Below are 15,923 nucleotides of genomic sequence, written 5' to 3'. Positions count from 1 at the left end.
TCTAAAAATCCCTAACACAAATCGTTTTGCAAAAATTAATTTGTTTACATTTTTAAATGTGAAAATAACAACCCGAAATGTAAATGGTTTGGCCACGATCACACACAACGTTTTAACGTGAAATCCTCCAATAATGCAATAAAAAATGCAATTATTCGGAAGGATCCCAGCCCCTGAAAATCCGTTTAGCAGAAAAGAATTTGTTTAAATTTGGAAAAAGCAGCCCGAAATCTAAATGGTTTTGCCAGGATCACTCGGACGGTTTAACGTGGCATCCTTCAATAATGCAATTATTGAAAATCCATAACACTTACTAAAACTTACCGAAAGTTGCTGTATCGTACGACCTGAAAACAAAGACAAAATTCTGTAGTATTACATAAACTTAGTTTAAAACCCAGTTATTTGATAAGAAATAAAAAAAATGAGTGAGCACTGAGGAGTTAAACTTTAATTGTTTCTCGAAAAACTAAATTCAGTTCAAGTTAAGGGTTTATAGAATAATAAGCCTTCTTACCTGCTTTCTAAAAACATTGTCTATCCATTAATCATCAACGAGCACATACTACACTTGAACACAAAGTGAATATCCAGACGAAGTTGAAAATAAATGTGGATTACACTCAGCAGCAACAGGTAAGTTGACCGACCGTATTTGCCTCCATGGCATTAAATTTTTTTGAATTTATCATGTTTATGAACAAATACCCGACGACCGATTTCGTCCACTGCCCATAATAAACTGAACTTAAATGTTCAGCTTTCCGAAAAAACTCAGGCGATTTTAAGGTGTTTATCAGATAAAAACCCACCGAGCTGCAGACTTGCATAATGATATAATCGTTTGCTTGCTGGCCCTTCGGATGACTAATAGCTTTGCTATGCTGTTCGATTTGCTTTCTCAGCCAAAAATAAACAAACATTGCGACTTTTGCTCAATTTTCATGAAACTTGAAAATCTTTTTTGCCTAGAGCCGTTGTGAGAGGCTGCACAATTGTTAGCAGATTCTCCAAAATCAAAGTAAAAAAAAAACAGTCACACACCATGCCATGATTTGCGAATGCTTCACTTTGACTGCACTTTAGGAGCGACGGAACTTGATTTTTACTCGAACTTTTAGATCAGACTTTTTCTCCATTCTTATGAAACTTTGAGTTCGTACAGCTTGATATCTTGGGCAAAACAGCCGAAAAGTCTAATAATTTATATCTTTGGACTACAGAAAATTCATTGAAGGTGTGTTCGCAGCAGCACACTCCTATTTTGCACAATAAACCGGTCTACTGTGGAAAAGCTGACAATTTAAATTTGAAAAACTAGTCAAAAAAATTAAAAATTGTAAATCCGAGAATTTCCTACTAAGAGTTCAAGAAGCTTTTAATTTAGAGCGTAACTCACATCAGAAAAAGACTAATAATTTGATATCTTTGCGCTAAAGAAGAGACTCACTTCTATATGTCAGTCCTTGGACCAAGGCATCAAAGCTGGATTTTATGAATGCAATGTATGCTGTCTTCTGAAGCAAAAAGACTAATTTTGCAAAAACAAAACTACAATAAACCAACAATGCTTCTATTTTGTCAACATAGTAAAAAATTACAATAAGTACAACATTAAGAGCACCAACAACAAGTCCATTCTAAAGTTTATAGAAATTTACAGTAATTGGATATTTATTTTTTTACAGTATTTTTATAGATAAAATAAATCTAAACACACTATTGTGTTAGAATTATCAATACGCGATGTAATTGTTTATCATAGAGTGTAAAGAGTAAAGATGATCACTGCTAATTGGTCTAACCTGACCCAATTATATATACATATAATTTGTAAAAGTATGTTATTATCATAGGAAAATACCCAGTAATAATATTCATTTAGTTATATTTCTAGGTATTTATGATAGAATGATGTAATTATATTCACGGTACATAAACCTAATCAGTTGCCAACGCATCAACACATCTACTTTAAACTTGGTTAATGCAAACAAAGTATGTTTCTTTTCCAAATACCCTGTTTTTTAATTATTGATATACTTTATTGCGCTTGTTCAGACATTTTCAAATAGATCACTTTTAGCATTATTTTAAATCAAGTATACTTCAGGTACATTCAGAAGCCGATTGCAGATACAAAAACAGTCAGGAACCCACAGCAAGCGATTTTATATTCCAATAAAAATAGCCTGCTTGTTGCCTTTAAGTGAACGAACTAATACGTATTGCGTCCAAACTTGCAACTCAATATGGAGGGACTCAATGAGTGTTTGCGTTTAGCAGATCAATCTGTTCCTCTACATTATTCCATGAAAGTGATATTTTGACATCTTTTAACTATATAATATCATAACGCACTAACCTACTTTACTATCAATAATTCGGGAAGATTTAATGTAGAACAAAAAGGAAGCACAATTTAAGTAACTTGTTATAATTTGAAATTCACTTTAAAATTTCATTATTAAGAAAACCTTGAAAAACCAAAAAGTGTATAACTGGGGCTACTAGAAAACGTGGGGTGAATTAGCTATCATCTTTCCTAGGCCAGTTTTAGCCTATATTCGAAATATTAATAAAAATGGGACTCAATTATTTTTAGCCAATTAAAAACAAGCAAGTATTAACTACTATTATAATTTCAGAATTATTGTCATAACGTAATCAGACAATACTCATCTTAATTTAAAAATTCAATAATAGATAATTCGAATTTCGAAAACCAGTAAAACGGGTATAATTTAAAATCAGTTTCTAGTTCATTTTCTGTATTAACCCTGTATTAGATTTTTGCATCTACTTTTCGCCAAATAGTAGTTTTGCTCTGGAGCTAGCATATTATAACGGATCTATCACAGCATTGAATAAAATTTGCAGATCCAAATGATTGCATAATTGCAACTTTTGATTCCTTCAGATTTTTCCTTTTATATATAGTGGATCAATAGAAAATGCTATAATACTTCTTAAATATTCTTAATATGGGGGTATTACTTGACTATCCTGTTACTTTAATGTTAACTGCAGAGTTGTCCACTAGTAACTAAATCTATTTGCTAGTCTGCTTTTTAAAGAAATGCCATGGACATCTTTCCATTCTTGTTCGCTATAGTAAATCGTCAAACCGCATTAAAGAATTAAATTGAAGGTTACCGTTGCGAGGAGGAGAAAAGAGTCATATTTGCCTATTCACCCCAACTTAAGTTACATTGCTTTTCAATGCAATAATACATATACTGAAATATTGAGAACGCCCCAGTAAACCAAAAATGAAAGTATGAGCGTTATTTTTCACATACTTTATCATTGCCACTTAAGTACCTACTCCTGACGTTATTCCTCCGCAGGATCAAAATTGGCTTTGCCATCAAAAGTACAACCGCTTCTTTGAACTATTTGCCTAGCTGCCCACATTCCGCATTTTATACTCACAGTCAAGTCTCGTCCTTGTATGTATTGAGATAAAAATCCTCCTAAATAAAAAAATAGAATGTTTTATTCAGTTGAAAACTAACGGAACTTCGTTATTTCTTTTCCTGGAATTTTGGTATTATACTAGGGCTCTCAGATTTTGTCTCGAGAAATCAAACGATAGAAAACAGCATTGGAAAAATGTCAACTAGTTTTTCTCTTACCCGCAAAAGCATCACCAGCACCATTCGTGTCAACTAGTTGATCGGCAGGTAACACCTTAACCGGAAACTCTTTGATTTTCCCATTGTGTGCCAGAATAACAGGATGAACGCCCTGCGTTAACACTACTACTCTGGATCGTTTTTCGTTCTGTTTAGGCATGTTGCACAATTTAATAGCGATTTCTTTGATGTCTTTTGTTCCAAAGTCTTGCTCCTGTGCGAATGTTTCCGCTTCCTAGACGAAGAAGAATAAACCGTTCAAGTAGTGCAAATTTTATTGCTTCGGCAGGTGCTTCAGCTGTGAAGTGTTAATAAATATGCAAAGTAGCATTTTTTAGGCGTTATATCGCACATGAATGAAATTAAATTTACGGTTTTTAAACATGGGGTTAGGCTACCCTCTTTTATATCATAAAGCCCATGAAATGATCTTTTTCCATTACGTCTATGCACTGAACAGCAACTTGTTCTAAATGCCATTTTATCTTCATTTTTTCATTTTGTTGAACCATTGAATTAATTCACAAAGTATGTTATATAAAAATTACTTCAAAGTCAATATAGAATCGGAATCTGGATTAAAAACTAACATAAACAAATACTTTAGCGCCAACAACAACTCTACTATACAACTTTTATATAACCGTTTTTTTTCAGTCGCTATTTGTGTACGATCCAAGAGGGGGTCTCGCTTCGCTGACTCACCCTGTATATTAAGTATTAAAAACAAGAGATGTTAATTTCTTTCCTTCAAAGACAGTAGCTGGACAACTGGTAATTAATATATGTATCATATATATATATCATATAATACAATTTGTTATCGTGAACTAAAAAGTTAAGATTTTCAATAAAATAATTTTTTTTGTCATTTTTTAGATCGATTAATTTCGCATCATCATGAAACACTCGGTGCACAACAAAACTACATACAAAAATAGTAAAAAAAGTACTTACAGTTTCATTTCCGAAGAGTACATCCACATAAGGTAGAACTTGCATAAGTGGTTCTTTATAAAACTGCGAAATAAAAGGAGCGCTCAAATTCATAGCCAAAGGTCTATCATTAGCCAGAGCGACATTTGCTACCTCCATAATCGAAGGTGGACTAACTGTCAAAAAGAAACCCTAAAATTAGACCAGGTTAATATAGAAAATATACATAGTAAATGTATCATAAATACAGGATTATTAAAAATTGAACATCTTTGTTATAAGAGTTTATTGGACTTTCACCCCCAGAACGAGAATTATTTCGGCTCTTGAATATCCAATTAATTATTTGTTACATGTTATTGTTGTAAATCCATAATTAAATAGATATACTTTAATACTAAAAAAACCAGAAATACTACAAAATATTTAAACATGAGTAGTGCCGTCGGTAATACAAATCAATTAACGTAATTAACCCGCATTAAAACGTTAAATCTAATGTTAGCATTAACAATTGAAAGGGAAGGAAAGAAAAACATTGAAAATAGTGACACAAACGCAACAAATTTGGTAGTTCTGGCAAATTCTATTGTTAAATGATAGCATCACATTTTTAACAGATAAATCAGCATTCGAATAATAGTAGCATGTATTTTCAGGTTCTTTTCGTCGAACATTCGAATATTCGTTGCAGATTTCTTGCATTGCTTCCCGTTTTTCATAAACCTGTTAGACTTTATATCACGCGCAAACTAATATGTTTGATGACATATAGAGATTTCTTAGAAGTTACTCATCAAATTTTTTTTTAGGGTTTTTTAATGACACACTCTCTGGAATAGTTTTGTGACAAATAGCAAAATAACTTGATGATGACGGACCCCTGTGATATTAATTCTAAAACATTCAAATTGATCAGCAGCTCGATTTGCATTCCATATTTGCTCTAACTATTTTAGGGGGTTTCAAATAGTTCTCTATGGAATCTTTCTACTTTCCCCAAGCATTTCATTTCAGAGAAGTGACAATTTTTAATCACCCTGTAAGTTGACTTACGTGTAAATACTTACCGAAATATAATAAAATCGAGCCGTGTTTACTAGCTTCTTATTGTCGGGTAACAGGATATGATCAATAGTGAAACAATTAGCTGCACCTAAGTTTGCACATAAGGATCTGTGGTGGCCAGTAACCAAAACCGCACACGTTCCTGTTGGTTCTGCTCCAGTATATTGGTACCTAAAATTTTTCTTTAACTCTTTACCTTTTGGTCTACCGCGATTTTATGTTTTATAAGTCGAGAATTTACCAAAACTTAAAGTGAAATAAAATAATTAAACCATCAGTAAACTTGAAATTCTCACTAAGACGATAATTACCTAGCATTTACTCCTTCTGATACAGCGCGTTGGTTTAATACTTTTGAATAGTTGTCTTCGCCCACGCAGCCAAAAAACGTTGTAACGCTAGGTTTTCCAATTAGCCATTGGCAAACCCTTAGCGCATTTTGAACGCTTCCTAAAATTAATAAGTTTTTGTCAAAAAAATCAGAAATAACGACAAACTCAACTATTTACATATTTACGTTGTGCCGCATTTACTATTCTTAACATGTGTGCATATTTATGTAAATTTTTTAAAGCAATTTATCAATTATAATTTGCCATATTGGTGGGAAAACTGAACTATTTTCATAATAATGTTTACGCTGAATGTTAAATCAATTCCGATCAATTTACAATAATAAATAGTATCAATGAGTAATTGGACTTAAGAACACATACGATTCTCAAATGCATCAGTTATTTACCGAGTTATATATTTTATATGCTGCAAAACTAGGTCAAGCCAAATTTTGCAAAATACTAATTTATGTTGAATATAAAAAACCAAATATAAATGTACTTAATATTTACATGCAAATTGAAAATTTACATTTATGACAGATTATAGTTACCTCCAGCAATATATTCAGTTTTATATTTTTCCACAAGCTCCGCATACAAATTTTTATGCTTTTCAGCATCAGCGAGAATTGCATCATTTGGTTTCAACTCGTATTTGATAAGAAACTCTTGTTCCACTATCGCGGAAATATCTAGCAAAGGGTTTCCCAAACCTAGCAAGGTATTTTTCCTGTAACAAATAAAATTTGTACAATACAAAGCAAGTTCTTCTCAAAAACCTATGGTTAGTAATCCATGGGAGTGGCAGCGGGTTGTTCTTTCTGTTTCTGTACGGTCTGTAAGGGTCAGTCAAGTTCTTTTATTTTTGTTGTAATTTTAAGTTTAGTCTGTTTTCTTGTAAGTTTATCGTATGCAATTTTAGCCATTTTAGATCGTTTTATCCAGTTTTTGAAATGTCTTGTTCGGTGCTCTCGGGGATGTTTGCTTGTGATTTGCAACCGCCCTGATGATAACGTAAGTGTCGCAAGCTCTTGGCGTTAATTGATAATTACATACACACTTCATTACAAAAAACGTGTTTGATTGAATTTCATCCAGTATGTATACATCAACTTCTTTCAAAAACTACCAGAACTTTTTGTTTGGTGGATGGATTGAACTAATTTTTTGATGATGACAAATGACAAAACACCTAAAACTTTTCTAACTTCTGGCTAAAGTGCAGACAATTTAATTTATTTTTTATACTTTTCAAATGTCCGTATTCGTACTCTATATTGAAAATGCTTCCGAAATTATCTAAAATCAAAATGCTGCCCATAGTTAATGGACAAGCAACAAATTTGCCCAAACAGAAAAATCGAGTTATTCATCGTATTATTCTGGATGAAGAAGCCCATGCCTTTCATTCATAAGCATTTCCATCTTAAGCATTGATAAAATGTTTACACCTGTAATTCACTTTCATTCTAGCCACCTTTCGAATTTTCCTCCACAGTTTAATTATAGGAAATCTTATCTTGCTAAGCAACTACTGATTGTACTACTTTACGTTTATCAATAGTTATTTGCAATTCGCTAAGTTATCTAAATATTTAACCGGTTTCTAGTAGGGATTTAATCTCAGGATTTTGCAGATTGTAACCAGTAGTGGCAATCTATTTTCAGAAATTGAACTAACTTTGAAAAACCTCGTTTCATTCTTTTTAATTAGATCTAATTAACAGCTTTACTTTTAATACTTTTATTTGAAATTTTACTATAGTTGTCACGGCTAGCCACGAGATATTAATGGTTAAAATTAATATTTCAACACACAACGTTGAAATGTATATTTTCGAAATACATATACATATACTTAGGTGACGATGAAAAGTTTAAATGTATTTGCAAATGTAATTTTGTAATGTAAATCTCAAATTTATTTCGATGCCTGTTATATGGTTGTTTGCATCCAGTGTTCAAATAAGTCAATCTTGTATTGTAAGGTAAATTTTTCGACATTTTAATGTTTCTTTGCTCTTCTCTCACACCTTTAAATTTTTGGACAATGATTAGGTACATGGTATATAATATTATTGCTTTAGTTTTTTTGTAGATTCATTGTTTAGAAGAATATTTTTTATTTCCGATGATGGGGGTGATATCAATTGAATTTACGGTGGATGATATTGTATAATATAGTTTTAGAGATTGATGTCCTGCAATGTTATTCTTATTACATCGAATTATGTTAAATAGTAAACTGAAAACTAATGATTTAGAAGAGGAGAATAATTGATAATGGACAGGAGTTCACCCTGCCAATACTTGACAAACACTCTTCTTGTTCAGTTAGGGTCCAGTGGAACAAAAAAAATAAAAAATACAAAACTTAGGAGGTTTTTAACGAACTTCTTCGACAGAAAATAGTTTGGGAAAAATCGTCTATTTTATTGTCGTGGCCTTTCCTCCTTCCATGTTCCGTCTGTGGGTCCAAAAAACTCACTGAATTTATATACCTCAAGAGAATGCTGATCTTATTGCAAAAGCTAGTAAAGTCGTTTTCTTTTCGCTATTTACAAGTCATCGTCAAGTATTTTATTAATGGGATTGTATCTTTCACTTTTAGTCTCTAAAACAGAAATATTGCTCCTGATCTGCCGTCTCATCTTGCCGGGAAGTTTCAATAAAAAACAAAAACTCGATGACGTGCAAACGCTGATGTATAATATAGGTACTCAGATGGCCTCATACAGAAGCTGACTGAACGTGAGGAAGAGTAAGCCCTCGAAAATGGGTTTTAATTAATGTTTGTCCAATTTATAATCATAAAAATTAAAAATACTTAAAGATAATGTTTTCTACAACTGCTTTTCAACTATTTATTGCAGAATCCCCTTGGTTTTTTCACAACAGATTTTAGCAAAAGACAAAATGTAAAAATATACTTTTATCTAATGAAAAAATACTGATATGATATTTGCCGTCAAGTCGTATTTTTTTCATTTTTTAAAATGTGAATATCTGGAAATATGGGCAAAGACTAACTACTTTAACTAAATTACTCTTGCAAATGAACTTTCTGAAATAAACGATTCAGTTAACAGATTAAGCTGTTTTTGTTTAGATCTTATCGCCGTTGATCAAACCACATATTTATAGCAAAAAGATCGAAAACAACCGAATTTTAAGTTGAATAGTAACTGTCCATTATGCACTAGAATTTACATAGGCTTTCTCGGTTGTTAAGTGAAATTCAATGTACGATTACTAAGGCGAGCCACGTGGCTTAAGATAAAAACAACTGATGCGTGTCTTAACTCAACTAAATCTTACTTAATGATATAATAATAAAAGGCTACTGGTTTACATTTACATGTGAGTTGTGCATGTTACCATGTAGTTCAAAGTGATTGTTGCAATTTGGGCTCTTGAGAACTCTCGATTTGAATATAATGCAAACCTTCAGTACCAGATGTTTAACAAAATGTGTCTCTTAAAAATTCAGTGCTTAAGCAATTAAAATGCTTCTCAAATACCCAGAATCAATTGGTCATTCTTATCGTCTGTTGATTTTTGATACGCAATGTAATGCATAAATAATCTGTTAATAAATAACTCAAATTGCCAGATGACTTTGCAATTAAACAATGATAACATTAACACACTATGATAGTAAATCAATTATCATAGTAATTAAAAATCAAATTATAACTATTACTCACTTGAGCGACTCGTTTTCCATTTTACTAAATTATGCGACTGAGTGAACACTAACACTTCAGGATTCACACAAACTATTCTCAGCTGCAAATAGATAATCTTTAAAAACAATCTACAAATCGGAGACCAAGTAAAAAATAATATTGTTTTGCATTTGAATTTTGAGGTTATGCAATGGGTCAGACACGCGATACGGTTCGAACATTCAGCCGGGTATACATTTACACAAAATACACAGTGATGCGGAAAGCTCTGACTTAGCGAGTGACTCAATAGGCATGATGACAGTATAAAGGAATCAAAGAATAAATGGTTTAGAGGCAAATATATGTTGAAAGTATTCTAAAAAGTGACCCATTATTAATATAAGTATTGAAATCAATAAGATTTTTAAGATAATAAAAGTAAAAATACAGCAGTCGGCCATCTTGCTTAAAACACCAATACGAGCGCGTCCAAGGTCGTGACGTCATCGTCCGTTGAAGTAACCAGCGTGCCTGTGCCGTGTCCCATCAATTGTTGTGACTGTAATTTATTGCGGAAATAGCACACGTGTACCTACATTATACAAGGGTATTTCAAAATTATTAAAAAAATTATGATGCCAAAATAAGTGGCGGCTATATGACGTCAGTTAGGAGATATATTTAAACTGTTCTCTGTTGCATACTGTATTATAGCCTTGCTAATGATAAGTTTTTCTTATTATACTGGGAATTTAAGGGGGTAGTATTCAAGAATTGCTAGAAAAATAGATAGAAAATTATTCTCGCAAAAAATTATCAGTGATTCGATATTCACTTGCAAATCAGATTTTTTTTACTATCAGTATGTGGCTGGCAAGTTGTTTTTCGATTTATTTTAAGGCCCATTTATTAACAATATTTTTAGTTTTTTCAAAATGTCAGAGTTTTTCAGTTTTAGCAAAGTTGCTGTTTCTTCTAATCACTCATTTTTATAATGTTTCACGTAAAAATACTGACAATCTAAGGATATTTTCAGTGAAAACTTTTCAAATAAATTTTATTATAACAATCGTCTCATCCGTCGTTTCGTAAAAAGTATTGAAATCCTTTTCCAGGTTCAAATTTAGGACAAAAATCAATTTTTTTTTGTTAAAACGAACAGAACAAAGACACAGAATATAATCGAAAGTTTATAATAAATTATTTAGAAAACTCATCACCCCCATCCCTCTGAAAACTTTAGAGTTGGTTGAAAAACTGTAATTTTTAGTTTTGATTGATTTTTTTCTTGGTTTACTTTATGCTCAAAAACGCTTTATTTTTTACACTTTCACACTGTGTTGTACACTTTTACTTGTTTCACTTAAAAACATTGACAATCTAGAAGTATTTTACGCGAAAAAATTACAAGATAAATTTATAGCTTTGAAGGAATTTTACAAAAACCTTTTTCAGCATCGGATTCGGGACAAAAACGAAAATAAGTTTACCCGTTTTTTCAAGAAAATTATTAAAGTTTTCTGAAGAACCGATAGCAAAACTAAAAGTGTTTAATTGAAAGCGCAAAAAGTCCATTATTTTCAGACGCTTTTCTTCTTTTCCGACAACCATGGGGTCTTTTCAGTCAAAAACAACACAATTAATTTGTTAGAAAATTGGCCTCATGCATCGCTTTGCAGGAAATTTTAGAAAACCTGAAAACCAAAACGAATTTGGGACCAAAACCAAAGAATTGTTTTTTACTTTTTTTCCACAGTTATTAATATTATCATAAAAAAACGACCAGAAAGTAAATGTTTACAAAAAATGATTTGCAAAATTTGTTACCATCCCTCTGAAGAATTTTGAAATTTATGTCAAATTTTAGGTCTTTCCAGTTTTAGCAAAGTTTTTCATAGGCAATCCTTTCTAAGCAAGAAACGCATTATTTTCCAAAGTTTGACTTAAAAACACTGATCATATTCAGGTATTTTCTGTGAAAAATTATCAAATACATTCTATTGAAACCCCCTTAACCGCTTTTTGAATATTTTCTTAAAAACCCTAATATTTTTTTCTGGGTATTTTCCCCAAGATATTTTTACGAACAGAACAAGCGAAAATGTATATTCAATTATTTGGAAAATTCGTCAACTGCGTCGCCGTGAATAATTTTGTTATTTTTAATTCCTGTCTCTTGACTTTTAGGTCAATATTTCTAAACAAAACTCTTTCTAAACTGTGGAAAACTGAGGGTCTTTGAATTAAAAAATGGATTTTAAAAGAATATTGGGCGTATTTATAGTTTGGTCTTCATTTTTTTCATTTGGTGTTTTTTTCGAATACCCGTTTTACTTTTGAATTTGGGACCAAATCCAAACAAAGTTCTCTTGTTTTTTTCTTCTCAGATAATTTAGTTTTCCAAAAAAACGATCAGAGAAAGCAAAGGCATATGATCAACTATTTGGAAAACTTCACCGCTCTGAAGAATTTTAGAGTTTCTTCAAAATTTCCGGTTTTTCTCGCTTTAGACCAAAAACCAGAAAAACCACATTTTTAAGCAATAGTTTCTACAAAAAAGGTAACTCAGTGAACTTTTAGTTGTTGGAGCAGTGCTGTGCAAATGGCTTGGTACTCAGTAACTCAGCTCCGTTGCTGGAAAAACGATACTCCGACTATTAAAATTCCGATCTAGGGTTTCGTACAGATTTAATAAATAAGTTATGACTCATTAACCGATGAGTTATGACTCATTAACTCAGGGAGCCACAAGAACTCAAAAGCGCAACTCAACACAGTGTTACCCAGGCCTACTTTAATCGCGTTAAGTTAGATAGAACTGTGTAATAATAATTAAATAATTTGCAATTGAAATATAGATATACAGTTCTCATTGCAGCGAACAATACACTAATTCCTCTAACTTTTAGTAATCATAGCTTTATATAAAAAATAAAACATCTGTTATGTTTTTGCATAAGTTATTTTTAAAATGTAATTTAAGTAAAAATATTAATTGATTTTTATACTAATCGATTTTGATAAGAGCAAACATTTCAAGTATCAATTTTTGTCCTTTCCATCCAGTTAATGTGTTACGGGCCGCTAAATGTTCCGGATTTAATTAATCGGATATGAAACCAAACCGTTGGCAAGCAATTGCCTACCTTTATCAGTAATTAATAAACTTCTTATACATATTTATTTAAAACTCGCTCAACTTTAATTTCCAATGGTGGCGATACCGGATTGGAGCTCTACCCTCTGGGTGCGTACTAATTACCGAACGACGGTGGGTAAACAACATATTTCTCAAGAAAACTAAATTTCCAACAAATTTTCTCTCCGCCTAGTTAAAAGTGCAGGTTACGCTGCAATTTATTTGTGTTATGAAGTAAATTTTCAGGAAATTTTCTACGCTCCCGGCAAATTCACTCTGACAAATCGTTAACTACGTTGCTCCATCAGAAATTAATTTGCAGCTGGTTCTACATTCATTAAGCTGTTAGTATAGCAATCCCGCTGTAAATCTGAAGTTTTCACATGATGCTCCATGCATGTTCCATTTTTAATCATTGCACGTACATTAACGTATTTTAAATATTGATACGGATAACCGAATAATTGGAACCTTACAGTTCCAATAATTAAGACTTTTTCAAATTTACAGGTGGCTAAAAAGTTGGTTCTTCATGCCGAAAGGAAAGTTCTGCCAACGAAAAAAGCTCCGGGGCACCGAAAGACTGCAACATTTAGGACGACAATTTTACGATACACTTATAAGTGTATCCCATTATTATAAGTGATAATATTATTGATAATATTGTTATAAGTGAAACCCACATTTTGTAAAAATGTGCAATACATATCTCTTGCAAGGAAAAAGACCATACTTATCTTTTTTTAAACCATACCAGAAATTTTCTTGAATACTTTTCGGTGAGCCATCTATACCATAAGTACTTTCAATTATAACTTAAACCTCAATTAGCGATCAGTTTAAACTTTACACACCATGCCTTCTTTGTCATAAACCACTCACAAAGATTAAAAATTTCCGGTGAATGTAGAATGCTAATTATGAATAATTGAAAGCTCACTAAAATGCACCGAATGTTTTGAAAATTTTATATTTTATATTTTAATTTCCATGTTTTATTCTACCTATCTCAATAATAGCTATTTGCGTATTTGATTCATTCAAATTATTCATTTGAGACTAATTAAAGCTGAAGCTGTTTTAAATACCTCAGCATTCGCGTACATACTTGAGTAGTTCGGGGCATTGAAGAAGAATTTTCTTTAATTATCACTAAATAAAATCAATAGGTCCTTATGAATAGCAGACCGCACAATTTCAATAAGGTAAAATACATTAAAAATTAATGAATGAGGTTTTATGGGAAATACCGCTTTGGTATCCTGTATTCTTTTATCTCTCAGTTTATTTGCATTAATGCGATTTTCAAATTCGAACGGTTTTTTATTGATAAACCTTATTTCACATTTTTTTTAAATCATCATTTCACAAAGGATCAATTTTAACAAAAAAGCTTTTAATCTGTTAATGATATACAGGGTGAGTTAAGATTAACTTAATAGACTTTGCTTTTTTGCTTTATGCGTAATTCAACGATCAACCAAAACTAAAAGGCAAATAAACAAATAGATCATTTCATTGATGGAACCACAAATCCGTCGATCTAATCAGTTGACAAAAAAATTAAAGAATAAAAATTATATTTTGAACATTTATATTTGTAATTTTTGCATTATTATCAATACAAAAATTACATTAAACGTGTCTCCCCATCCTTTGGAACGCGGCTTGCGGTTAAAAGTTGCTCGTTGATTGAGGTTCCACTTTATAATTACTTCAATTAAGAAAAAGCACTCTCGATGAAAATTCTCTGGCTTCGTTTGTTCTTTAAGCACATATTTGAATTCCATCATTACTTATGTAATTTTCTCCGATTCGGAAAATTTCATTTACTTTGTTTCAAGATTTTTAATCAGACGCTGACAATTAAAGCTGCAGTTGTTTGTTATTTTTTGGCACGAGTTCAATCATATTTGGCGTTAGGCTTGTATTTAATTGGGAAGAAAAATTTAATTTCCACGTTGCTTTTATTTCCAGTTGTTGTCCTGTTATTGCTTTTTATTTGCTATTCTTAATTGATTTGAAGTCAGTAAACGAGGGCTGTTAAGTGATTCGCTTTTGGCCGGCATTGTCAAATTTTGATCCCAATTTCGCCTTATGCAAGGCGCATATCTTCAATTACTCTCTAATTTCTGGATATTTAATACTTTGCATTAATAAAAATACTAATATAAAATTTATATGTGTTTTAATTGGCTCTTTACTTTTGTTTTGTTTGCAGCATGCTATGTTTCAGCAACCCCAAGATAAAAATAAACCGAAAAATAATTTTTGAGTTTGATCTATTGCTATCTCTCCAAGGGAGGTAAAATAATAACTAATAATAATAAAATAATTGATAACATGGGGTGTTTTATTTTGTATTAATAAAAACACTGGCAACGAATCCGTTTTAGATAATATATTTTGCATTAAAAAAAATACGAAACTCATCAAAGGTTAGAGCCTCACATATCTGATCATAAGTTTCTTAAAAATATATTTCCAGCTCTCAACAAACAGCAAATACATAAAAAACGCATAATTGCGGGAGACAAAAACTTATATTTGATATAACATTCAAACAGACAGACACTTTCATACCTATTTAAAATAAAAAAATCGTTTTCTAAATGTTGACCTAAATTTATTAAATAGTAAGGAAGAACATTTTCGACACTCGGTTGCTTTCAATAAAATTCACTGAAATTCACATAAAACAAAGCTGAAATAAAGTAGATCATATTCAGGCCAGAATGCCAAAATTTGTTAAAATAGTTATGTTGGTTTATATATTTTTATCTAGAGCCATTGTTCCAACCCCTCAGTTCGAAGACCACAAAAATATTCCTCCTGTACGCTTCGTGAGATTACGAAAACAGAAAAAACTTTTGCCGATGGAATAATTAAAATTTATTATACAAAACGTCTTCATGTAGTGACATTTCCAAGCAGTTTTTGTTAAGTTCTAAAAAGGACGGAAATGAACAGGAGATTAATTTTTAATATGCAATAGTTCGTTTTAACTTCTGTATGCAAAAACGACGCGTCCAGTTGAACCACAAATGGATTTAGTTTGGAAGCAACACGAGCCCGTCTTAAGCTAATTGGTAAGCATTAAATAAGGAAGAAAATCTTGGCCAAAAAGATTGGC

At 31.7% G+C, this 15,923-nt stretch overlaps 1 protein-coding gene across 1 annotated transcript; it reads right to left on the bottom strand.

Moving 5' to 3' along the window:
* Window positions 1-1,559: 1,559 nt before the first annotated feature.
* On the bottom strand, window positions 1,560-9,895 carry LOC125504064 (adenosine kinase-like). Its single transcript, XM_048665409.1, has 7 exons — window positions 9,688-9,895; window positions 6,532-6,710; window positions 5,954-6,092; window positions 5,645-5,813; window positions 4,596-4,766; window positions 3,639-3,873; window positions 1,560-3,476 (listed from the first exon to the last, which is right to left on the bottom strand). The coding sequence occupies exons 1-7, from the start codon at window positions 9,705-9,707 to the stop codon at window positions 3,337-3,339; spliced, it is 1,053 nt and encodes a 350-aa protein (XP_048521366.1). The 5' UTR covers window positions 9,708-9,895; the 3' UTR covers window positions 1,560-3,336.
* Between the last annotated feature and the right edge of the window lie 6,028 nt (window positions 9,896-15,923).

Source organism: Dendroctonus ponderosae, unplaced genomic scaffold, assembly GCF_020466585.1.
Source record: "Dendroctonus ponderosae isolate FM_Combo_2020 unplaced genomic scaffold, Dpon_F_20191213v2 Dpon_F_20191213_354, whole genome shotgun sequence".
Taxonomy (NCBI): Eukaryota; Metazoa; Arthropoda; class Insecta; order Coleoptera; family Curculionidae; genus Dendroctonus; species Dendroctonus ponderosae.
This window is presented reverse-complemented; position numbering and strand designations above follow the sequence as displayed.

Excerpts from the sequence above, each read along its gene's own strand:
- LOC125504064 (XM_048665409.1), bottom strand. The coding sequence starts at position 9,707 with ATGGAAAACGAGTCGCTCAA. Across the intron at positions 3,874-4,595 it reads TACTCTTCGGAAATGAAACT|GAAGCGGAAACATTCGCACA; the intron begins GTAAGTACTTTT and ends TTCTTCGTCTAG. Across the intron at positions 3,477-3,638 it reads TGCTGGTGATGCTTTTGCGG|GAGGATTTTTATCTCAATAC; the intron begins GTAAGAGAAAAA and ends TTTTTTATTTAG.